The 24,715-nt window shown below is 46.1% G+C and overlaps 1 protein-coding gene across 2 annotated transcripts in view; it reads left to right on the forward strand.

Moving 5' to 3' along the window:
* Window positions 1-1,045: 1,045 nt before the first annotated feature.
* The window catches only part of HEPH (hephaestin), a 51,043-nt gene continuing 27,373 nt past the window's right edge, over window positions 1,046-24,715 (forward strand). The window contains exons 1-8 of one of the 2 annotated variants that reach the window (XM_083722079.1): window positions 1,046-1,152; window positions 7,678-7,882; window positions 11,738-11,982; window positions 12,827-13,042; window positions 14,058-14,237; window positions 16,785-17,039; window positions 19,211-19,379; window positions 23,697-23,836. In XM_083722079.1, coding sequence (XP_083578205.1) covers window positions 7,713-7,882; window positions 11,738-11,982; window positions 12,827-13,042; window positions 14,058-14,237; window positions 16,785-17,039; window positions 19,211-19,379; window positions 23,697-23,836 — 1,375 coding nt within the window. In that variant the 5' untranslated portion in view covers window positions 1,046-1,152; window positions 7,678-7,712. Of the gene's footprint in view, window positions 1,153-4,630; window positions 4,798-7,677; window positions 7,883-11,737; window positions 11,983-12,826; window positions 13,043-14,057; window positions 14,238-16,784; window positions 17,040-19,210; window positions 19,380-23,696; window positions 23,837-24,715 lie in introns of those variants that run through there. The other variant, XM_083722080.1, reaches the window with a different exon arrangement.

Raw genomic sequence — 24,715 nt, forward strand, 5'->3', positions numbered from 1 at the left:
CATAAATCCTGACAGCACCCATGCTAAACAATAAATACTTTTAGCAGGTGCCGAAAAGAGTATGCTGAAGGATATCAGCAGGCAGGGAGTTCCAGAGTGCAGGCGGCGCCGCACAGAAAGATCAATTTCTCGTAAACGCAGAAGGGATTTTGTGTGTCGCCTGTAATAGCGCTAGTTCTGCGGATCGAAGCAGTCAAGTGGACACGCATGCGGTAAGGCAATATTATATATTATTTAATTAATATAACCATGCTGAACATTTGTGTGGAGATGAAAAATGTTTTCCCCCACCCACTCTCCAGGAAAGATAGTGGCCCGCTTCCAAATCTAGTTCAAGTCCACTTCATATATCCTGGCTCTAGAGATCCATAAAGGGTAACATAAAAAAATACTGAAACCAACCAAAAATGTTTATATGAAACCCTTTATTGTAGGTTCTTCACTGTATGCACCATGAAACCACTTTCTTTCCTTTTGCTCTTTGCTTGGAAGTCTGGGAGTTTTGTTTCAGTTTAGTTGTGGGGGTTTTTGTGTTGTTGTTTTTTGGGTGTGTGTGGTTTTTTTGTTTGTTTGTTTTTTTAAAGCTGCTGTTTTGCTCAGACCATCCTGCCCATTTTCTGCCATAGTTGGGCAAAGGGCTCTGCCAGCCACTGCCTGCTGTCGAACCAGATTAATTCATTTATTTATTGCATTTATATATACCAGCTTTCCTCCAAGAACCAAAAGGTGGCATGCACATTCACACTTCAATGCCATAAAGCAATATCCAGTCATAATTGACCTGGGAGTAACAAGCTGCACAAGCAGCTTGCCCTTGCCATCTAAAGCCTGAAAACGAAACAAATGTAGGCGGCATACGGATATGCTAATGACATTGAATTGATCAACATAAGGCTGTTCCTTGCTCAGCAGCCAATCAGCTTGCAAAACATTTATTCTATTTAGTGCATTCCAAAAGCATTACATGTTCCAGATAGGCCAATGGCTTGGGTCCAGGGATCAGCTGGTTTTATGGCCTAGACTTTGCCCCCTCTTGGCGTCTGTAGCTATCATATGGCTTCTTTGGAGCTTCAGGAAGAAAATGTTTGGGGAACAGTTCTGAAGCCCTTCCCATGGTCTCAGCTTCTAACCAGCTCTTCCTCCCGTATCAAAGTAAGGGATCCGGGAACTTATTTAATTGAATACTTAGTTAGCAAGGGGGAGGTTGCTTGAGCCGCAATCCTAGGCACATTTACTTGAGTGTAAATTCTGGTTGGGCTTTCTTCTCAGGAAGCATGCAAATTGCACAAGTGGGTCACATCTCTCAATGGAACCTGAGGTATGATGTGGGGAGGGTAAGGAGGGGAATTATTTCTGAAGCAGGTGACTTCTAAGACGGTCTTCTTCGCCATCCTGGTCCACCTCCAGGTTTTTTGGGCTACATAGGGTGGGAGCAATAGTTCAGGACACCTGGAATGCTCTAGATTAGGCAGAAATTGTGGCAAGGTTTCAATACTTCCTGAAGATTCACTTATTTAAACAAAATTTCCCTTGCTCATAAGATTAATAACACTGCTCTGTTTTATTATTTCTTGAAATTTAATTTAATGTTTTAGTGATGGATTCTCTGTTTTTGCTGATGTATTTCTTTGTAATTTTTATTATAACTTTGTGTATGTGTATACGTTTGCCTATAATTTTCTTTTATGGGCTTTCTGTGTTTTAAGTAGACCACTTAGGGATTTTGTTTATCAAGCAGTATTTAAAGACTGGGAGCATCTTCTTCATAGTTTCCGGATGTCAAAAGTGTTTTGCAGTCTCTGCCACTGAAAAGAGAAAACAACAGAGCTATTATTAATAATGGCATGTCCTTCACCTTAAGCCCCTAGGATATGTTGCTTAGTGCTGCCATATGTCCTGACATTTTGAAAGAACTGCCAGAAAACAGCTCAATGACTTTCAAGTCCCAATTGTCACTTTTTGAAATACAGTGGATACTCGGGCTGCCATTGTGATCCATGCGGGATGCACGTTCGCAACCTGCAGCGGTGCGTCTGCTCACGCACGGGTTGCGATTCAGCACTTCTGCACATGCGCAAAGCGTGATTTAGCGCTACTGTGCATGCGCGACTGCTGAAACCTGGAAGTAACCCATTCCGGTACTTTTGGGTTTCAGCGGTCTGTAACCCGAAAAAACACGACCTGAAGTGTCTAAAACCCGAGGTATGACTGTATGGCAACCCTAGTGTTGCTGCATTAATACACAATATTAAAAACAACTTAAAACAACTTAAAGTCATAAAAACAAGTTGGGTCTTAAAACACACATGCATACTATAGTGTTCTTGTATGCTGATGTCCTTGCATCTTGTTACTGGATGCTTAGCTGGAAGACGGGTATGTTGTCCTATTATAAAGGTAGCAGGCCAGGATAATTCAACACGCTGAGTTAGGGAACAGCTTTCGTTCAAGGGTGAGCAACATGTCAGACGTTAAGGCTGCAACTCTGTGCACACTTACTTGGGAATAAGGCCCACTGAATAGGGTGGAATCTATACCTAGGGGTGCTATCATATGACTGGCACTGTGGAAGTGCATTTGAGCAAGGGATCCATGCATGTTTGATTGATCCATAATAAAGTTCAGTGGTCCATGTGCTTGCTCACAAATGACACACAGCTCAAAATATACTTAGGGTAGACTAGAATTTAATTTTCAGTTCTGTAACCAAGTCCCTTCACTGCTGTTCCTCCTCTGCAGCAGGGGAAGGCAGATAGGCAATGTGCCCTCCAGGTGTTGTTGGACTCCAAATCCTGCCACCTCTAGCCAGCATGGCCAATGGGCAGGGATTGTGGGAGTTGCTATCCAGCAATATTTGGAAGGTGCTGTGTTGGCTACCTCAGCACTACAGCGATGGGAGTTTTTTCTGGGAGATAGAGAAATTTTTTTTCCACCCAGTGCATAGTTAAACATTCAAATTTAAATCATCATCATCCTCCATGAAATTTGCTCCAAAAGGAGGCAGTGATGGCTACTAACCTAGATGGCTTTAAAAGAGAAAATTCATGGAGGAGAGAGTGACTGATGGCAACTAGCCATAATGGCTATGTTTTGCCTCCACAATATTATTTATTTATTTATTTATTTATTTATTTATTTATTTATACCCTGCCCATCTGGCTTGGTTTCCCTAGCCACTCTGGGCAGCTCCCAACAGAATATTAAAAACACTATTAAACATCAATCATTAAAAACTTCCCTAAACAGGGTTGCCTTGAGGTGTCTTCTAAAATCAGATAGTTGTTCATTTCTTTGACATCTGATGGGAGAGGGTTCCACAGGGCAGGTGCCACCACTGAGAAGGCCCTCTGCCTGGTTCCCTGTAACATCACTTCTCGCAGTGAGGGAACCACCAGAAGGCCCCTGGAGCTGAACGATGGGGGTGGAGACGCTCCTTCAGGTATACTGGGCCGAGGCCATTTAGTGCTTTAAAGGGCGCCAACACTTTGAATTGTGCTCAGAAATGCACTGGGAGCCATTATATGGTATTATATGGTCTCAGCGGCCACTCCCAGTCACCAGTCTCGCTGCCGCATTCTGGATTATTTGTAGTTTCTGGGTCACCTTTAAAGGTAGCCCCACACAGAGCACATTGCAGTAGTCCAAGTGGGAGATAACTAGAGCATGCACCACTCTGGCAAGACAGTCCACGGGCAGGTCTCATCCTGCATACCAGATGGAGCTGATAAACAGCTGCCCTGGATTGACCTGCGCCTCCATAGACAGCTGTGAGTCTAGAATGACTCCCAGGCTGTGCACCTGGTCCTTCAGGGGCACAGTTACCCCATTCAGGACCAGGGAGTCCTCCACACCTGCCCGTCCCCTGTCCCCCCAAAACAGAACTACTGTCTTGTCAGGATTCAACCTCAATCCATTAGCCACCATCCCTCCTCCAGCTGCTTCCAGACACTCACACAGGACCTTCACCGCCTTCACTGGTTCCGATTTGAAAGGGAGGTAGAGTTGGGTGTCATCCACATACTAATGAACAACCCAGCCCAAACCCCCCGTTGATCTCTCCCAGTGGCTTCTTATAGATGTTTAAAAGCATGGGGGAGAGGACAGAACCCTGAGGCACCCACAAGTGAGAGCCCAGGGATCTGAACATTCATCCCTCAACACCACTTTCTAGACACAGCCCTGGAGGAAGGAGCAGAACCACTGTATCTAGAACATGCACTCAGAAAACTGGGTCTTCCCAATAGGATGCCTGGTGTCAGCTTCCTAAAAATCACTGCAACCCTCCCCATCCCTGTTGATGTGTGTGTAGCATCTACTCTTGGGTTTTCTTCTTTTAATAGACTTGCAGCAGTTTCCTTTTAATTGAATATCTTTATTATTTACAAAAAATTACACTGGTCAAATACAAATAAAATAACACAATCTTTTCCTCTTTCAGCCATCTGGCCAGAGACCTAATGCTGACTCATGCTCATTTATACACTGACCCTTGTTGATCACATGCCCTTTCTAAAGGATCCTGTGCTGGGTAGATTTTTCTGTTGCCTAGCAACCTGTTCAAGACCAATTCTCAAGTTCTTTCTAGAATATTCCAACATCCCTGCCCATATGACCTGGGTTGCTGTGCATAAGAGAAACCTGGTGGACAAGCAGCAGCTAAGACAGGCCCATCTGCTTCATCCAACCAAGTCTCTGTTACACATTCCAGGTCAAGTCCTCCATCCACAATCAAGTTGTGGATGATAGCTGTCTTGTGAATCATTGACCTGGCATTGCACAGCAGCACCTTAAGATCATGTGGGTCTCCCTTACTGATTCCAGTATCCTTCCGGTCAAGACCAGACCTGGAGGCAGGGGTAGTCTTCAAACGACGACTAAACCTGCCCTCAGTAATGACATGGTCTGGTCTTAGCGTTACTCCTTCTCCTGCCCATGATCTTTGAAATCAGATGTCCCAGTGCATCCCCCTGCCACGATGGAACCTGCCCCAGCCATTCTGTTGGCTGGGGCCCACACCCATGCAGCCCTGACCCCCTCTCCTTCAAAACAAAACACAAACTATACAATAAAACAGTAGAAACTATTTTTTAAAAAAGCATTTATGCTACAACTAAACTAGTCCCCAGCCCCAACTACCGTAGATTCCGGCGTATAAGACGACTTTTTAACCCTGGAAAATACTCTAAAAAGTCGGGGGTCGTCATATGCCGGGTATGGGTTTGCTGGGCAGCGGCAGCGGGCTCCATGCCGTGAGGACGCTGCCCAGTGATGCTAAGCCGGCTTCGCTGGGCAGTTTCCTCCCAGCGCGGCGTGCCACCCGCCGCCCACTGATGCTGCGTATTAGGCAACTGGGCGTATAAGTCGACCCCTCAAATTCGCAATTTGGGGAGTCGTCTTATACGCCCTGTCGCCTAATATGCCGGAATCTACGGTAAACGTTTATCCCACCCACAACAGAGCAAAAAAAACTCAAAACAAAACCCCAACCCAAATATTTAAAACACCACAGATTTAAAACTATTTAATAACATTGCAAAGCATTTTCAGTGGCAGCAATGTCCCAGTGGCCTCTCAGGAGCCTTTTAGCTGTTCTGGGTAAGTGTGGTCCCCGTCCCCTAGGCCAGGTGGAAACGGGCCTTGCAGCAGGGAGCAGGTCTTCCTTCCAGCACTCACGTCAGCTTCTGAATACCAGTTGCTGGAAATCACTAGTGGGGAGAGTGCCCTTTGGGGCATCTGGCCTGTGGGAAGAGGATGCTGGACTAGATGGGCCACTGTCTTGATCCAGGTGGTCTCTTCTTAGATTCTTGTGGGCTTAGGTGCTTCTGTGTTTAATCAGAAGCCTTCTAAGCAAAGTGAGTAATGAAAACAGTAAGTTTCTTACTTACAAGGCTTCCAATGAAGTGGAGAGACAAATGACCTTGGAAACATCTGGCAGTTGTTATCTGACTCCAACTTGTTTGGGATCATTTCTGAGGAGGAAATATATTCTTATCACAGCAGAATAATTTGGCCTCTGATTTGTTCCTTCACCATGGGGTTTGTTTATTTATTTGGAGCACTTTTACCCTGCTCTTCATCCAAAATGGCTCCTGAAGTGGTTTGCATACAGTCAAAACAAGACAATTCCCACCCGAGGGCTTACAGTCTAAAAGAGCAGCACATACAAGGGGAAAGGGACGGGGGGGGGGGAGAGAGAGAGAGAAACTGGACAATGATTACACATTTAAAATCATTTTCAAATCCGTAGGGCCACTCAGGTCCTCCTCAAAGTGGAAGTCATTGGCCCATAGAGTCCAGCATCCTATTTTCACAATGGCCAAACATTTAGGATTCATGCACAGGGGCCACTGGACCTGGCTCAACAACTGAAGAAAGCTCAACAACTTTGGCTAAAAAGGTGGCTGGTAGTCTCCTACATAAAAATAAATACAGTGGTGCCTCGCAAGATGAAAATAATCCGTTCCGCGAGTCTCTTCGTCTAGCGGTTTTTTCGTCATGCGAAGCAACCCTATCAGCGGCTTAGCGGATTAGCGCTATTAGCGGCTTAGCGGCTATTAAAGGCTTAGCAGCTTAGTGGCTAAAAGGCTATTAAATCGCAAGACTCGCAAGACGTTTTCGTCTTGCAAAGCGCATCGAAAAACGGAAAACGCTTTCGTCTAGCGGGTTTTTCGTCTTGCGAGGCATTCGTCTTGCGGGGCACCACTGTAACAGCAGGTTAACTTCAAATGTACCTCTGGTCTTGTTGCCTGTATCAGTAACTAAAAATATGAAACCAGGCAACTGATGATTGTTGGGGGTTTTTAACCTTCATGCTATAGGCATGCAAACAAATGTTTTCGTTTCATTCCATATAATTATTTTTGCCAGCAACAACAACAAAATTGTTAGCAGGCTTTAGTCATGTTTGGAATGGGCTAGTGCTTTGAACTGGGCACTGAGAGTCTATCCCAGACTTCCCTAACTTGGTACCCTTCAGACGTTTTGGCAGGCTGATAAGTCCATCCAAAGGCAGGCAGAGCCAGAGTTTGGCTGCTGCCCAGGTGAAGGCCCCAACTTTGAAGCATTTAGAGCCTATCTGGGATCAAAGGAACCAAAGGGCTATGGGACACGTTGGTGATGGAACCTGGGAAGACAATACAGCCTTTTTTTCCAGGTCCCCCATGAAGGGTGCTGGTGGTGGGTAGACTAGGAGACTGAAATCTGCATCCTAGCTAATACAATTAAATCAACCCCTGCTCCACCATCAAAGCGAAAGAGTCCCTGAAGCTGTATGTCATCTTAACATTATCTGGCACTTAATTAAATGGACAGTAGTGGGGTGGATTACATGCCGAGAACATCACCTTCTCTTCATTCACCCACAAACACCATCTGTTGGAAAATAAAACCTGCAGATTTATATGGCCTTGTACCGTCTCCTGCCTTTCTTTCTTACGGAAAGTCTGTCGCTTAGCAGCAGAGAACAGGAGTTGAATGTGCAAGGTTCTAGGTTTAATGCCCCAATGTTTCCAGGTGGGCTGAGAAACAGGCCATGTCAGAAAGCCTGCAGAGGGCTGTCCGTCAGCAAGGCCAGTACCAAACTGTTTGAACCTATGGCCTGACTCACTATAAGTCACTGTCCTCTGTTCCTTCTTCACTCGTGCTAAGATTTTATTTTTATTTCCTCCCTTTTTGAAGATCTCGACACCTGAACTGACCTTCCAAGAGCTGATATGTTGTCCTGTAAACAAACATGGCACACTGCATTCCACCTCCACCTCCTTGTTCATGTCTTGACTGAAGGTGCCACCAGAGTCTACTACCTGGGCATCCGTGAAGTGGACTGGAACTATGCTCCCTTGGGGAAGAACACCATCACAGGACAAAGCATAGCAAATGATATGTGAGCTTCATTTCTTGGTTTACTAGGTCCTGGCTTAATAACTTAGTTAACTCTAGCCACTTCAGAGTTTCATATTAAAAAAAATGGAGGATAATACATTCTTGATATGTATCTGGTCTTGGTTGGTTTAATGGTTAATGCCATGTTACCTAAGAAACAGGAGAATTACCAAGCTTCAGTAGTGTAACGTACAAAATACCAGAATGTGATTTAACCCATGACTTTTTAGATGCTGGATACAGTTTCCATCATCTCTGACCGTTGGCCATGCTGGCTAGGGCTGATGGGAGCTGGAGTCCAAGATGTCTGGAAGGTCCCAGGTTGAGAAAGGCTGGTCAAACCTATGTACCCAAATAACCAGAAGGTGATGGGAAATTAGTCATTTATTGCAGCAATAATGAGTCATCTGTAAGTTCTGCTCTGATGGTTTATTGGCAATGCTGCCCCTCACACACACACACACACACACACATGCACAAGCAGAAATTTCTGTGTGTAGCACTGACGCCACTGCCGTGACATTTAAGAGCTGAGGGGGACAGTATCTTCTGTTCAATGTTTGCCAGCAGGTTGAGTTTCCCTGCTTGAAAAGTGGGTGCTGAAACTCCAAATTCAAAACAGTAATAAATAATTGCATTTACTGTATTCAAAATCTGATTAAAACTATTCAATTTAATTATTTCAACAAAATTGACTAACTTGATCCAGTGATACCAGCTTTTCAAAGTCTGATAAACATTTAGGCTGCAACACCCCCTGGCCATCCCCTGCCCCTCAGGGAACCCCCATCCTGGTGTTGGTCACTTTGGGAGCCACTGGTCTAGCCCAAAAATAACCTTCCTGAAGCCATCTATGAAAATATTAAAGGAGATTAACACCCCCCCCAAAGCAATGTAATTCTGGATTTTTTTCAGTTCCCTTTTTTATACCATATTTTTCGCCCTATAGGGCGCACTTGCCCATAGGGCGCACCTCGTTTTTTTGGGGGGGAATGAATAAAAAAAATATATTTCCCCCCTCCCCAGCCACGGGGCTGGGCGGGGGAAGCCCAAGCTTCCCCTGACCCCACCCCCAGAACAGGCTGCAAGCCTTGCGAGCCCCGCAGCAACTCCCGCCGGGCTTGCAAGTCTTGCGGACACCTGCCCGAAGCACGGGGTGTCCTCCGGAGGGCGCCTCGTGCTTCGGGCTGCAGGCTGCTGCCCGCAAGCCTTGTGAGCCCGCAGGAACTCCTGCCAGGCTTGCAAGGCTTGCGGATGTCTTCCTGAAGCCTGGAGAGCGAGAGGGGTTGGTGCGCCTCTCTCTCTCCAGGCTTCAGCGAAAGCCTGCATTTGCCCCATAGGACGCACACACATTTCCCCTTCATTTTTGGAGGGGAAAAGGTGCATCCTATAGGGCGAAAAATACGGTGTATAAAAAAATCAATTCAAGCATTTGCACAGCTGGTTCAGGGGGAACCTGCTGGCTGGGGTTGATAGAAGTTGGGAGTCCAACATCTGGAAGTGTGAACGAGTTGTACATGTCCAACCACTCTTCAGGTACATGTATGTTTTAGACAACTTAGAGAATGGCTGCACTTTTGAACATTGGTATACAGGACTTTTGGCTGGTGTAGGTTGTTATGCAAGGGACAGAGAGAAATTGTATCTACTAGAATTCAATTTTCTGTATCAGTAAAAGATACGAGAGATTGCCTTTCCCACGGGGGAGGGAGATGGTTTCACCTCTGTCCTCTCCCCACTTGTCTGGAATCATCATAAACTACCCCCCACCCTACCCTCTGCATCCAATACTCAAAATCTCCATAGTCTGACATTCATTCATTTTATTTGTATCCTGCTTTTGCACACACACACACACACACACACACACACACACAAACACCATGCTAAAAGTGGCTTGCAACAAAGAAACAGATGCATTTCGAACAAGCACTGCAAAAACCGATAATATAGTAAAACAACAGCAAATATAATAACATATCAAAAAAACCAAATTCTAATACTATACATATAACAAAATTCCTTAAACAGCATGCATCACCCGAAGCATAACAAGGTAGCTTTACACTTTCACCTTAGTCCTAATAAACACCCCTCCCATGATGTTGCTCACAGCCCATCTCCTGCAGCAGTTTCCAAGGGCAAAGGGTGGGGTAGCTGGAAACATCCCTCCCAAGATGTTGCTGTGCACATTAATGGCTGTGCACCTCTCACCTTCAAATAGAGATAAAAAGCACGTCACTGCCTGGCTGGACTTAGGACTCCCACTGGTTGCTTTAACTTTGATAAAAGGGACGTGGGTGGTGCTGTGGTCTAAACCACTGAGCCTAGGGCTTGCCAGTCAGAAGGTTGGCGGTTCGATCCCCATGACGGGATGAGCTCCCGTTGCTCGGTCCCTGCTCCTGCCCACCTAGCAGTTCGAAAGCACGTCAAAGTGCAAGCAGATAAATAGGTACCACTCCAGCAGGAAGGTAAACAGTGTTTCCATGCGCTGCTCTGGTTCGCCAGAAGCGGCTTAGTCATGCCAGCCACATGACCCGGACACTGTCTGTGGACAAACGCCGGCTCCCTCAGCCAGCAAAGCGAGATGAGCACCGCAACCCCAGAGTTGGCCAGGACTGGACTTAATGGTCAGCGGTCCCTTTACCTTTACCTAGTAACCTGCCAGAGCAGAATTCTTGCCAAGGGGTATGTGACTGCTAATCTGATGTAGTAAAGCACACCTGAGTTTCTTAAGCAGAACAAGAACATACTCAGGATTTATTAAACCAATGGTTTAGTTTCATTAATTGCACATTTATTTAAAACCCAATTAAAACTTTTTAGTTTGAGTGATTCAACAAAACTGATAAACTTGATCCAGTGATGCCAACTTTTCAAAGTTTGATAGCCATTTCTACCTCCATTGCCTCCCTGCCAGCTCCTTGTCTCTTAGTGTCAACTAGGAATCCCGCCCCCCCCACCGCCCCTGAGGAAGGTACCATCCAGTCTGGGAGCTGCTGTACTAAACCCGTTTTTAAAAGTGGGTGGGATGTTTTTAATATACAGTGGTAGCTCAGGTTACATACGCTTCAGGTTACAGACTCCACTAACCCAGAAATAGTACCTCGGGTTAAGAGCTTTGCTTCAGGATGAGAACAGAAATTGTGCCCTGGCGGCGCAGCAGCAACAGGAGGCCCCATTAGCTAAAGTGGTGCTTCAGGTTAAGAACAGTTTCAGGTTAAGTACGGACCTCCAGAACGAATTAAGTACTTAACCTCAGGTACCACTGTACTTCTTTTCCCTCTTGGTTTTAATGTATCTATGTTGGGTTTTTTGGTTGGGTCGTTGTAAGCCACTATGGGTTGCTCTGGGCAAGATAAAAGGTAAAGGGACCCCTGACCATTAGGTTCGGTCGTGGCCAACTCTGGGGTTGCGGTACTCATCTCACTATTGGCCGAGGGAGCCGGCATACAGCTTCCGGGTCATGTGGCCAGCATGACTAAGCCGCTTCTGGCGAACCAGAGCAGCGCACGGAAACACCGTTTACCTTCTCGCTGGAGTGGTACCTATTTATCTACTTGCACTTTGACATGCTTTCGAACTGCTAGGTTGGCAGGAGCTGGAACCGAACAACGGGACCTCACCCCGTTACGGGGATTCGAACCACCGACCTTCTGATCGGCAAGCCCTAGGCTCAGTGGTTTAACCCACAGCGCCACCCGCGTCCCAGGGCAAGATAAATAAAACACACATTTTCTTCTCTCTGCCTTGCCTTAAAAACAACCAGCTGTGCATACAGATAGCAGGAAAGATGTATCAGCACATATGAAAATTGCTGCCAATAGTGTCATTGTTGTTCCCTCTTCCTTTTCAGGATAGCCTCTAGCTTTCTCCAGCCTGCCAAGAACAGAATTGGCAGCATCTACACGAAATCTGTGTATAAGCAATACCTAGATGAGACGTACACATCAGAAATACCCAAACCCTCCTGGCTGGGATTCCTTGGGCCCATCATACGAGCCGAAGTGGGTGACACCATCATTGTACACCTGAAGAATTTTGGAAGGCGACCATTCACCATTCACCCTCATGGTGTCTTCTACAAGAAGGACTCAGAAGGTAAATATTTTGATAAAGAGCTAAAATTGATATCAATTGAATGCATAAACAAGTTTCCTTTCACCTCTGCTTTTGTGGATGTTTCTACATGAGTTGTCATGTTGCATATGATACTTTTATTTATCTATATATTTATTTATTGCATTTTTACTCAACCTTTTTTCCAGGGAGCTCAAGGTGTACATGGGATGCAATGGCTGGCCCAAGGTGATCCAGTGAGCTTTTGGGCTGAGTGGGATTTGAGCCGTGGTCTCCTAGGTCCTAGTCAGACACTATAACCACTGGCTCTCTAATCCTTGGATGATTTAAAAGCAATTCATAGTGGGGTGTTAAGTTTGAGAGGCTGCAGTCAAAATGGAAGCTCTCAAAGTATACTGTTATAGGTTGGAGTGTTAATGCTGTGATGTGAGCCCCTCCATCCCACGCTCAGATTGTATATATGTGTAAATAAAAACAAATATCCTATCAACACAGTCTGTTTATTTTCATTCCAATGGAACTGAACCCTGGCTAAGTACTGGCACCCCTGCAGTCTCTTGAAACTCAGAAGTTGGGGTTGTGTGCAACAGTACTATTCATGGAAGATCAGGCTGCCAGTAGCTTCTAGCCATGATGGCTGTGCTCTGAATACCAGTTGCTGGAAATCGCCAAAGCGGAGGGTGCTCTTGCACTCGAATCCTGCTTGTGAGTTTCCCAGAAGAGGCGTCTGATCAGCCACTGTGAGAACAGGATGCTGGACCAAATGGGCCACTGGCCAGATCCAGCAGGCTCTTCTCAAGGCTAATGCAACTGTATTAAATGGAAATTGTACTGAATGGATACTGCAATTTCTCAATTTTTCCAGGATCCCTATATCCTGATGAGTCCTCTTCCCAAGACCTTAAGAAGGATGATGCCATCCCCCCAGGCAGGAACCACACATATACTTGGACTGTTCCTGAAGATCATGGCCCAACAGATGATGACCCAGCCTGTTTAACATGGATCTATCATTCTCATGTTGATGCAGCAAAAGACATTGCCACTGGCTTAATTGGGCCACTGCTGATATGTAGAGAAGGTAAGGCTGCCCTTGGGAAAAGATTGCTCAGTTTCATAGCTTATTTTTGAAATTATATCACAAACAGTGCAATAGGCCACAAGTAAAGGTAAAGGTAAAGGTACCCCTGCCCGTACGGGCCAGTCTTGACAGACTCTGGGGTTGTGCGCCCATCTCACTCAAGAGGCCAGGGGCCAGCGCTGTCCGGAGACACTTCCAGGTCACGTGGCCAGCGTGACAAAGCTGCATCTGGCGAGCCAGAGCCGCACACGGAAACACCATTTACCTTCCCGCTGGTAAGCGGTCCCTATTTATCTACTTGCACCCGGAGGCGCTTTCGAACTGCTAGGTTGGCAGGCACTGGGACCGAGGCAGGGATTCGAACCGCCGACCTTTCAATCGGCAAGTCCTAGGCGCTAAGGCTTTAACCCACAGCGCCACCTGCGTCCCCTAGGCCACAAGTACCTTTCCTGAATTGTTCCTCAGTTCAGGTTTAAATTGGCTGAAACAAGCTTCTAGACCATATTCAGCCTGGCAGTTTAAATGAAAGAAAGAGGTCAGGGGTTGTAACATGCCATTTGCAGAACTGGAAATGAAAGAAGCAAGGCCCATAGGCCTTGTTTTAGGATAAATATATATAATATGTTGCTTTATTTTCTTGTTTGGGTGTTATTGGTTTTTGAACTCATACAGAGGTGGCAAGATATCAGGGCTCTGCCACAGTTCCATTTGCCCTGCCACTTTCCTCCAGTTAGAGTGGCCATCACGCTGGCTCTGAACTGAATGTGATTTAAATGTATGAAGTGGATTTGCACTAAATGGTGGCACTTGGTGCCTGGAGGAGGGATGCTGCTCACCACTGTGTGAAGCCAGCCCCACAGTCCTTCGCTAGACTTGCTTTGAGAGCAGAAGTGTGTGTTCCCTCAGGGCTAAGAGAGGTGGGTTTTCTTGAAAGTAGGAAGAAATCCAGCATGCTCCCCCTAAAGCTTCAGACTTCCTGGCTCCTTCCATTCACTCCTATCTTCTCCTGGCCCAGGGACTCTGAAGAGCATTTCTCAAAGGCGGCATGACGCGGACCTCGATTTCTTTCTGATGTTCAGCGTGGTTGACGAGAATGAGAGCTGGCACCTGGATCAGAACATTGCCTCCTTCTGCGGAGATCCAAGCACTGTTGATGAGGAAGACGAGGGGTTCAGGGAGAGCAACAAGATGCATGGTGAGTGCAGTTGGGCAGGACCTTTTCTTGACCTCTGTTTATATCCAGGTAGGGACGGCTGTAACACACCCTCTCTGGATCAAATAAACTCAGAGATCATACAGAACAGAGATGTATTAACTTCAGGGCTGCCAAACACTGAAAGAATTATAACTGATTAAAATGACTGACTGACTGACTGACTGACTGACTGATGGATTGTCTTCCCTTCACCCTAAGTTCCCAAGGCATGTTACAACATTGAAACAACACTGAAAACAGTTTGTAACAACTTACAATCATAAAAATAAAGTGACTCCTAAAAAATATACGCCTCAGGTGTCAGATAAAGAGGTGTGTCTTCAGCATCCTCTGGAAGTTGTATAGTAAAGTGCCAGGGGAGCTTCTGTGAGGAGGGAGTCCTGCAGCTTACAAGGCCCCCTCCCCCCGGGATACCCTTCGCCAAGCCTCTGAGAGTGGAGGAATACAAGGGTGGCAAGTAGGATCTCTCATCATCCTTAGCAACTGTATCTCGTCCACAGGTTTGCCACTGGAGCACCAGTGAATGAACATCATGTGGACAGGCCATTCTGATAACCTTCCACCCTAGCCTGTTCGGCCACAGCTTTCATTCTTTCACATGCACAACTAGCTCTCTCATATGGGTACCGCCATAGGGAAACTCATGCCTAATACTTTATGAAAGCAAATGTGAGTCTAGGAACGCTGTATTGGGAAACAACACAACCCAAACCACTCAGTTATACAACTTCACAGGAGTTACACAACCATTGGCGAGTCACAATGTGCCTCCAAACCGCAAAACAGAAGGAAAATTAAGCAAATCTATTAATATTGGAGCATTACCAAAAAAAAAAGTAGGCGGAAGGTATTTCAATTACCGTATTTTTCCTTCTATAACACGCAGATTTTTTCTTCTAAAAAGGAAGGGGAAATGTCTGTGCGTGTTATAGAGCGAATGTGTGGTCCCTGGAGCCGAAAAATCATGCAAAAATCAAATCGTGGCGCTGCACGCTGCACGGAGAAGCGAAACCTGAAAAGAGGAAGCGGCTGCTTTCCTGCATTCTGCCTCAGGGTCTTACTGCCCACCCGCCTCTGTTTCGTTGCTGTGTTTGCTGAAACGGAACAAAGAGCAGGGAAAGCCCCTCCCCTCCAGGCAAGCTCCGTTGCTGCTGGGGGAGAGGGAGAGAGGGGGGGGAGGGAGAGAGAGAGGGGGGAGGGGGAGGGAGAGAGAGAGAGGGGGGAGGGAGAGAGAGAGGAGGAGGGAGGGAGGGAAGGAGAGAGAGAGAGAGAGAGAGAGAGAGAGAGAGAGAGATGGCTGGCTTGGGTGGGGGGAAACTTTTGCCTTTCTTTCCTCCCTCCCGTTAAATCCCTCTCCTGCATTCTTAGCCAGCTGCTTCTCTGCACACCCCTCTAATGTCCCTTCTTTGTTTTTCCTTCCCTCCCTACTTAAAATGTGGTTACAAAGCATGGATCCTCAGGATCTTTACATTGGGTCACCCCAAATTCACCATCAGATCACATAGCATGTCCATGGCTACAGCCTGCACCAAAAAAATCACACACCCACTGTTGTCTGGGGCTGCAATGGTGCAAAAATGTGGTTAAAAAGCATGGATCCACAGGAATTCTCAGGATTTTGGCATTGGGTCACCCCAAATTCACCATCAGATCACATAGCATGTCCATGGCTACAGCCTGCCCCCCAAAATCACGCACCCACTGTTGCCTGGGGCTACAATGGTGCAAAAATGTGGTTAAAAAGCATGGATCCACAGGAATTCTCAGGATTTTGGCATTGGGTCACCCCAAATTCACCATCAGATCACATAGCATGTCCATGGCTACAGCCTGCCCCCCCCCCCAAATCACATACCCACTGTTGCCTGGGGCTGCAATGGTGCAAAAACGTGGTTACAAACCATGGATCCACATGGATCCTCAGGATCTTTGCATTGGGTCAGCCCAAATTCACCATCAGAGCACATAGCATGTCCATGGCTACAGCCTGCCCCCCAAAAATCACGCACCCACTGTTGCCTGGGGCTGCAATGGTGCAAAAACGTGGTTACAAACCATGGATGCACAGGGATTCTCAGGATTTTTGCATTGGGTCAGCCCAAATTCACCATCAGATCACATGTCTGTGGCCACAGCATGAAGCACAAAAATGATACATCCACTGTTTCATTCAGAATGTTTTTTCCCTTGTTTTCCTCCTCTAAAAACGATGTGCGTGTTATGGTCAGGTGCGTGTTATAGAGCGAAAAATACGGTATGTACATATTAACAGGATACATTGAACCTGTGGTCCTCTGTCTTTGCTTTATTCAAACCTCTGCTCTTCTTTGAAACCACCATTTTAAATTGCCCTTCTCTCACCCTGACTTTATGCAAATCCAAGATTGTGATGAAGCACTGTAAATTCTCCAGTTGCACAGTAACAGCCTTGCATTTTTATGAATATAGGATGCTACATATATGTACACACACACACTGATACGAAACCCCATTTTCATGTTAACATCTTGATCTCTATTTCTGCAGCAATTAATGGTTACGTGTTTGGGAACCTCCCCAAGATGACCATGTGTGCTGGGGATCATGTGTCATGGCATCTTTTTGGGATGGGCAATGAGATTGATATCCACACCGTCTTCTTCCATGGACAGACCCTGATTGTCCGGGGCCACAGGACTGACGTGGCCAGCCTCTTCCCAGCCACTTTTGTGGCAGCAGAAATGATTCCTCGCCACATTGGGAAATGGCTGCTGAACTGCGCGGTCCATGATCACCTGCAAGGTAAGGCAGTCTCCCAGACTTAGTTCCCCTTGCAACTGTGATCACTAGTTCTTTGCTGAATTCCTTGCCCATGACAACAGAAAGTGGGTGAAATACACTCAGAGTCGAGTGTGAATTTCATGCTCTTTATTCAGCTCGTAGTAGCAATGATGAAACTTTCCCCAAAACTTCTAGCTATATATACATTATTTACATAATGGGCCCCACATGATTGGCTAATTCTGGGCTGCTCCTGCAGGCCAATCAGGTCACTGATTCACTTCCACCTGGAGCTGGATTGGGTGGCTCCTGTGGACCAATCAGACCACTGCATTCTGGATCCTATTGTTCTAGGATTCAGCTCAGTACATAACATCAGGCACATGGCAGGCTGGATCAGTATTTTCTTTTTCACAGTTGATGTAAATAGGCCAGCCATCCCCGGAATTCTCCAGATGTTTTCAGCTACAGCTCTCATCACCAGATAGCGATGGAGGCAGTGTTGTCCACCACCCTAGATGGCTTTTAAAGTGGATTGGACAAATTCATGGAGGAGGAGAGGGCTATTGATAGCTGATAGGCTGGCTATGCTCTGCCTCTGTGGTTGGAGGCAGTAAATGCTTATGAATACCAGTTGCTGGAAACCACAGGGAGAGAGAGGGCTCTTGTGCTTGAACCCTGCTTGCAGGCTTCCTGTAGACATCTGGCTGGCCACACTGAGAACAGGATGCTAGACTAGGTGGGCCACTGGCCTGATCCAGCAGGCTTTTTTTTTTTTTTTTTACATTCTTAGACATAGGACTCCAGCTCAACTAGACACCATATTAGCTTCTGCCCAACCATGTACTTCAGAACTCCTCTTCGAATTCCTGAACTGTGTAATGTGTAACCTGATCTAGGTATATGCCATGCAGTCATTTTTGAGAATCATACCTTCAGGGACAATTGAGTGGAGAGGGCTCATCCATGCTTACCTTTCATTCTGTGTTTTCTGGGTACAGGTCCACTCTTTAAAGCGCCACGTCCAGGCACTTTAAAAAACTTTTTTACTTCTTTTGCCCTGGCATATTTCCCAGTAAAACCCACCCTTTATCAGAGCGATTGGGTTTTCTGCAGATTTGCTCTGATTCTTCTGTAAAGAGTGGGTTTTCCTGTGGAAAACGCAAGACAAAAAAAAGGATGGGGGGACCTCGAACGCAGCACTTTAAAACATGGACCTTTATCTAGATAAGGTAAGTTTTAAGTGCTGTGTGGGTGTGGGAGCCAAGATAGGAATATATGTGTGCTGCCAGCAATCACTAAGGGTACAAGGATGGATTTTTCATACAGGACAAAGCATGAAAGCTGCATATCTCTTACTACATATGAACGAATTGAGAAAAAATGGTCTCTAATAACTATGATTAAGTTAATCTACTACAAAAGAATATATGTAAACCAGCCTATGGTGGGGAAAATTAGTAATGTTTTGGAACAGTAAGTTTAATGGTAGTGTTCCACCTAATGCTTCTTTTGACCTGCTGTAACATTATGAGTACAGCATGTTTGCATCTTGCACAGGGGTCACGTTCCAGGGGTGGCGTGTATATGCAAAAATATGTATGCTCTAACCACCACCTTGGAACGGCCCCTGCATGAACAATCTTACCTTCTAGAGCTGGTGCACCAAATGGACATTGCCCCACAAGCAAGGCAGGGAGCATTTAAGCTTTCTGCCTTGCTAACTGCGTTCTAGGAGGCTCTTCTGAGATCCTGTGGGTCCATCTGAGTTCCCACAAGGTCTCCCAAGAGTATCCCTGAGCCCAGCAGGCAAGTCTGAGAGGTTAGACACTTTTTCTGCACTAGGAAAGCACAGCTCAAAAGGTGCTTTTAAGCTCTCTGCCTTGTATGCATTTAATTTGCACAGTTTCAGCCAGCCTGGGTTCAACCTTTTAAGAATGAAATTGTGCATGTTGATCACTCTCAAGATGTGATCATACCGTATTTCTTTATGCTTCTTTCCTTGTGTATATAGACTACAAAAAAATGTTTTTTAAAGTGAAATAGAGTTTGGAAGTTGAATCTGTGGTGGGGAACAGGATCTGACTGTTGGGCTGCTCTTGGCCTCCCCTGCCTCCATCACTCCCAACCTGCAGGCTGTTTTGACAAGCAGGCCAGTCTGAGTGTGTTGTGCTCTGTTGTGCTTCCTACAGCTGGGATGGAGGCTCTCTATGAAGTCAGGAACTGCTCCTATCAGAATCCAGAGCCTGCCCTGAAAGGGAAACTTCGCAAATACTACATAGCGGCAAAGGAAGTTCAGTGGAATTACGGACCCTCAGGGTTGGACCTGGGCACTGGGGAAAGCCTGCTGCAGCCAAACAGGTAAGGGGGATTTTATTTGTGGATTTCCTGCTCTGCTTGAGAATGCATTTACACAGTGCTGAAAGGGGGTCCCCATCGCACAGGATACTTTAACTTTTCAACAGAGTAGCCAAACCTGCACTTTTCAAGGCGCTACAGTGTGGCACATTGCCCCAAGAATCCTAAATATTTTTTGAACCAAGCTTCTTTGTAATGTGGTAGGTCAGGTTTTGAATTTGGGTACTCATACAGCAAATATATGGGACGCAAGTGGAGTTGTGGTCTAAACCACAGAGCCTAGGGCTTGCTGATCAGAAGGTCGGCAGTTCGAATCCTCACAAAAGGGGGAACTCCCGTTGCTCGGTCCCTGCTCCTGCCAACCTAGCAGTTTGAAAGCATGTCAAGTGCAGGTAGATAAATAGGTACTGCTCTGGTGGGAAGGTAAACAGCATTTCTGTGCGCTGCTCTGGTTTGCCAGAAGTGGCTTAGCCATGCTGGCCACATGACCCGGAAGCTGTATGCTGGCTCCCTCAGCCTATAGAGCGAGATGAGCACCGCAACCCCAGAGTCGTCCACGACTGGACCTAACAATCAGGGGTCCCCTTTACCCTTTACCTTTACAGCAAATATAAAGCAGCTTAAAAATGGTTAACCGTAGCAGTTGGTCCACCTGTGGTCTGTTTGATAACAAAGCAGAAATTTGTCGGCTAGTCCCTCCCTCCTGCAATTAGAAATAGCAGCAAGTGAATAAACACCTGGGCTCCTTTGGGAGGAAGGGCAGGATAGAAGTCTAATAATAACTAAATAAAAATAATGGTGATAATACCCCAAACCCCTAATCATGAGAATTGTAGTCTTCTGCAGATTCCGAGAGCTCCCTATCCCTTTTAATTCCCTGTGTCCCAAGGTTGGCAGGTAGGTCAAAACATTAGAGGAGCCTTTTGGATCAAGCCAGTGGCCCTTCTAGTCCAGCATACTATTCTGACCAGATGCCCCAAAGGGAAACCTGCAGGCAGGACCTGAGCACAAGCTCACTTTCCTGTGGTTTCCAGCAACTGGGATTCAGGACCATAGCAGCCTCCAGCTGAAAACACAGCATAGTTATCCTGGCTGGTAGTTATCAGTTGTGTGAAGAAGTCCTTATCTGTCCTGAGTCTCCCAACATTCTCCTTCATTGATGTCAGCCAGTTCTAGTATTAAATTGTGAGGGGAGGATAAAAACACCTCTCTCTTCACTTTCCACAGGCCATGCATAATTTTATAATCTTCTATCATGTCACCTCTTGCTTGGCCCAGATGCTGCAACCTTTCTGCATTATAGACCTGGGTATAGTGTTTTTTTAATGAAATAATGGGATGGATTATGCTTCCTTGGGAAACAGAACACTGGGTACTTGTTTACAAAGCAACAGCTCTGTGTCCTTGAGGATAGTGGGGCTGCTCTGCAGTTGCTTTTTTGATGGTGCTTTAAGATTACTGAACAGTTGAGCTTTCTCATCCCATCTGCCAGCTGCCCTTTATCTGGGCATAGCTGTCAACTTTTCCCTTTTCTTATGAGGAATCCTATTCAGAATAAGGGAATTTCCCTTAAAAAAAGGAAAACATTGACAGCTATGTGTCTCAGTTTCTTCATTTAAAGCTGGGGGTTCTGGATGAGCCTCTCTACCCCAATCTTGATTTGGGTGTGAGCTACTTCTCTTAATTGTCTTACTTTTGGATCACTTGGTACACACAGTGTTCTGTCAACACCACCCAAGGTCACCTTGATTTCAGCTAGTTATAAACAGCACGATCGCATCTAACGTGCATTTAACTCACACCATTTCAACCACACACAGCTGAAGGACCACTGGCTAAAATTCCACAATTTAAATGCAAGCAAGGCAGAGAGCTTTGAAGCTCTTTTAGCACCAGGTTTTCCCTTCATGAAGAGAGTTTTCAGCTCTCTGCCTTGCTTAGACAGCCCCCACTAGTTCTTGCAAGATCTCACAGGGCCTGATTCAGCAGGCTTTTCTTATGTTCTTATGACATTATCCACCTCTGGCCTGAGCTGACTAGCAAAGGGGAAATGCTCCCTACTTCCTAGGAACCCGACTTTCATGGAGTCAGACTATTGGTCCATCTAATTTAGGGCTTAGCCACACCTCTGTTCACCCAGCTGCTTTCCCCTGGAGAAACCCAGTCTTTAGCACTAAATCAGAACAAACAGCACTCTGTTTTCTGTGGTTTGCCTTTTGTTCCAATTTCGTGCTGAAGAACAGATTTTCCAGGGGAAAGCAGCAGAGCAAAGGCAAAACCTCTTCGACCTGTGGCTAGAAAGTGCAGGACAAGCAGAAAATTAATTATTATTATTATTATTATTATTATTATTATTATTATTATTATTATTTATTTGTACCCCACCCATCTGGCTGGGCTTCCCCAGCCACTCTGGGTGGCTTCCAAAAATATATATATTAAAATACTCTAATACATCAAACATTAAAAGCTTCCCTGAACAGGGCTGCCTTCAGATGTCTTCTAGTTGTTGTTCTCTTTGACATCTGGTGGGAGGGTGTTCCACAGGGAAGGTGCCACTACCGAGAAGGCCCTCTGCCTGGTTCCCTGTAACTTGGCTTCTTGCAGTGAGGGAACCGCCAGAAGGCCCTCAGAGCTGGACCTCAGTGTCCTGGTAGAACGATGGGGGTGGAGACGCTTCTTCAGGTATACAGGACCGAGGCCGTTTAGGGCTTTAAAGGTCAGCACCAACACTTTGAATTGTGCTCGGAAATGTACTGGGAGCCTTTTAAGTTCTTTTAAGACTGGTGTTATGTGGTCTCGGCGCCACTCCCAGTCACCAGTCTAGCTGCCGCATTCTGGATTAGTTGTAGTTTCCGGGTCACCTTCAAAGGTAGCCCGACGTAGAGCGCACTGCAGTAGTCCAAGCGGGAGATAACCAGAGCATGCACCACTCTGGTGAGACAGTCTGCGGGCAGGTAGGGTCTCAGCCTGTGTACCAGATGGAGCTGGTAAACAGCAGCCCTGGACACAGTAATAATAATAATAATAATTTATTATTTATACCCCGCCCATCTGGCTGAGTTTCCCCAGCCACTCTGGGCGGCTCCCAATCAGTGTTAAAAACAGTACAGCATTACATATTAAAAACTTCCCTGAACAGGGCTGCCTTAAGATGTCTTCTGAATGTCAGGTAATTCTTTATCTCTTTGACATCTGATGGGAGGGCGTTCCACAGGGGGGCCCCACTACCGAGAAGGCCCTCTGTCTGGTTCCCTGTAGCCTCACTTCTCGCAATGAGGGAACCGCCAGAAGGCCCTCGGCGCTGGATCTCACAGATTTGACCTGTGCCTCCATGGACAGCTGCGAGTCCAACATGACTCCCAGGCTGTGCACCTGGTCCTTCAGGGGCACAGTTACCCCATTCAGGACCAAGGAGTCCTCCATACCCACCTCCTGTCCCCCCAAAACAGTACTTCTGTCTTGTCAGGATTCAACCTCAATCTGTTAGCTGCCATCTAACCTCCAACCGCCTCCAGGCACTCACACAGGACCTTCACCACCTTCACTGGTTCTGATTTGAAAGAGAGGTAGAGCTGGGTATCATCTGCATACTGATGAACACACAGCCCATACCCCCTGATGATCTCTCCCAGCGGCTGCATATAGATGTTGAAAAGCACGGGGGAGAGGACAGAACCCTGAGGCACCCCACAAGTGAGAGCCCGGGGGTCTGAACACTCATCCCCCACCACCACTTTCAGAACACGGCCCAGGAGAAAGGAGCGGAACCACTGTATGACAGTGCCCCCAGCTCTCAGCCCCTGAAGACGGTCCAGAAGGATGTTATGGTCGATGGTATCAAACGCCGCTGAGACTCATGCTTTCTAGGCAAGGAACAACCAGAAGTGTGGATGAGACCTCGGTGTGGTCTACACTGATTGGCAGGAGAGGCTTTCTTTCATCTCAGACATGAGTTTTCCCCTGGCCCACCTGGAGATGCCAACTGAACCTGGGACTTTCTGTTTGCTAAGGAGATGCTCTGCTACTGAGCCTCACTGTCCCTTCTCCCCAAAGGCAATTAGCTGGACTTTTTCTCACCCACCTGCACTATCAGCCTTTATATGTGACACATAAACATCCTTTCCACCTCCCTAAAAAGACAGCGTTAACGATGAAAACAATCTTCTTTGCCAAGTCTCTTGCATAGTTCAACATGAAAGCTACTGTGGATCTTGACTGATGCAGCTGGATTTGCAAAAGCAACAACAAAAGCTGCAAAATCTAAAGATTTGGTTGTTGTTGCATCCTAGAATCACATGTTTGCTTCTTTGTGTTTAGTTCTTCAGAGCAGTTTTTCAAGCAGAATTCCACTAGGATTGGGGGAACATACTGGAAGGTCCAATACACTGAATACATGGATGGAACTTTTCAGGTGGAGAAGGGGAGGACAAAAGAAGAAAAGCATCTCGGAATACTTGGTAATACATCAAAATTAACTTTCCTGCCCAGCCAGATATATGGGCTATGACTTGTTACATTTTGAGAGGCACGGTAGGAAGTTTTATCTATTTATCTGGAAGATTTGTAACTCCCTCTTTCTGTCTTAACAGAGACACTCAATGCTGCTCACATCAACTATAAATATTTTATGATCTGGGTGGGAAACAGGGATAGTTATTCAAAAGCCAGTGCAGTGTTACAAAAACCTAAAAAACAAGAGCATTCCCAAAGATGAAATGCCTACTAGGGAAAAAATGGTATTCACAAGGCAGTGGAAAACCACCAAGGAGGAATCAGTCCACCCTCCCTAGGCAGGCAGAGTCCTACAATCTGGGTACAATCAATGAGGGGCTCTCATATTTTGTTGCAAACAAAATCTAATTTTTCTGTGTACATGATTAACTATCAATACACACTGGGTTTTTTTAATCTTAGATTTTTCAAATGCATTCTGCTGGTTCCTGTCCACACAGCAATAGATAGTTTCTGATACAATGTTTTCTGGCCCCTACCCCCAGTCATTATTCTCCTGTCTTCTACTACCTTTGCCTGTTCTGGGCATGCATGGAGGTATTTCTGTAGCTGTGCATGAACACCTTTTTAAAAGTTTGGGTTTTTTTAACCAGAAATGTGCAAGTGTAAAACAGAAAATGTTACCAGCTCCTAGTTACCATGTTTCACTATGGGCAAAATGTAGGTGGTAAGGGCTACTAACTAAGATGGTTTTAAAAGAAGATTAGACAAACTCACGGAGGAGAAGACATTTTGAATGTCTGTTAGCCATGATGGCTATGCTCTGCCTCCATGGCCAGATACAGTGAATGCTTCTGCGTCCATTGCTCGAAGCAGCAGGCGGG

This window comes from Podarcis gaigeae, assembly GCF_964106915.1.
Source record: "Podarcis gaigeae genome assembly, chromosome: Z".
Taxonomy (NCBI): Eukaryota; Metazoa; Chordata; class Lepidosauria; order Squamata; family Lacertidae; genus Podarcis; species Podarcis gaigeae.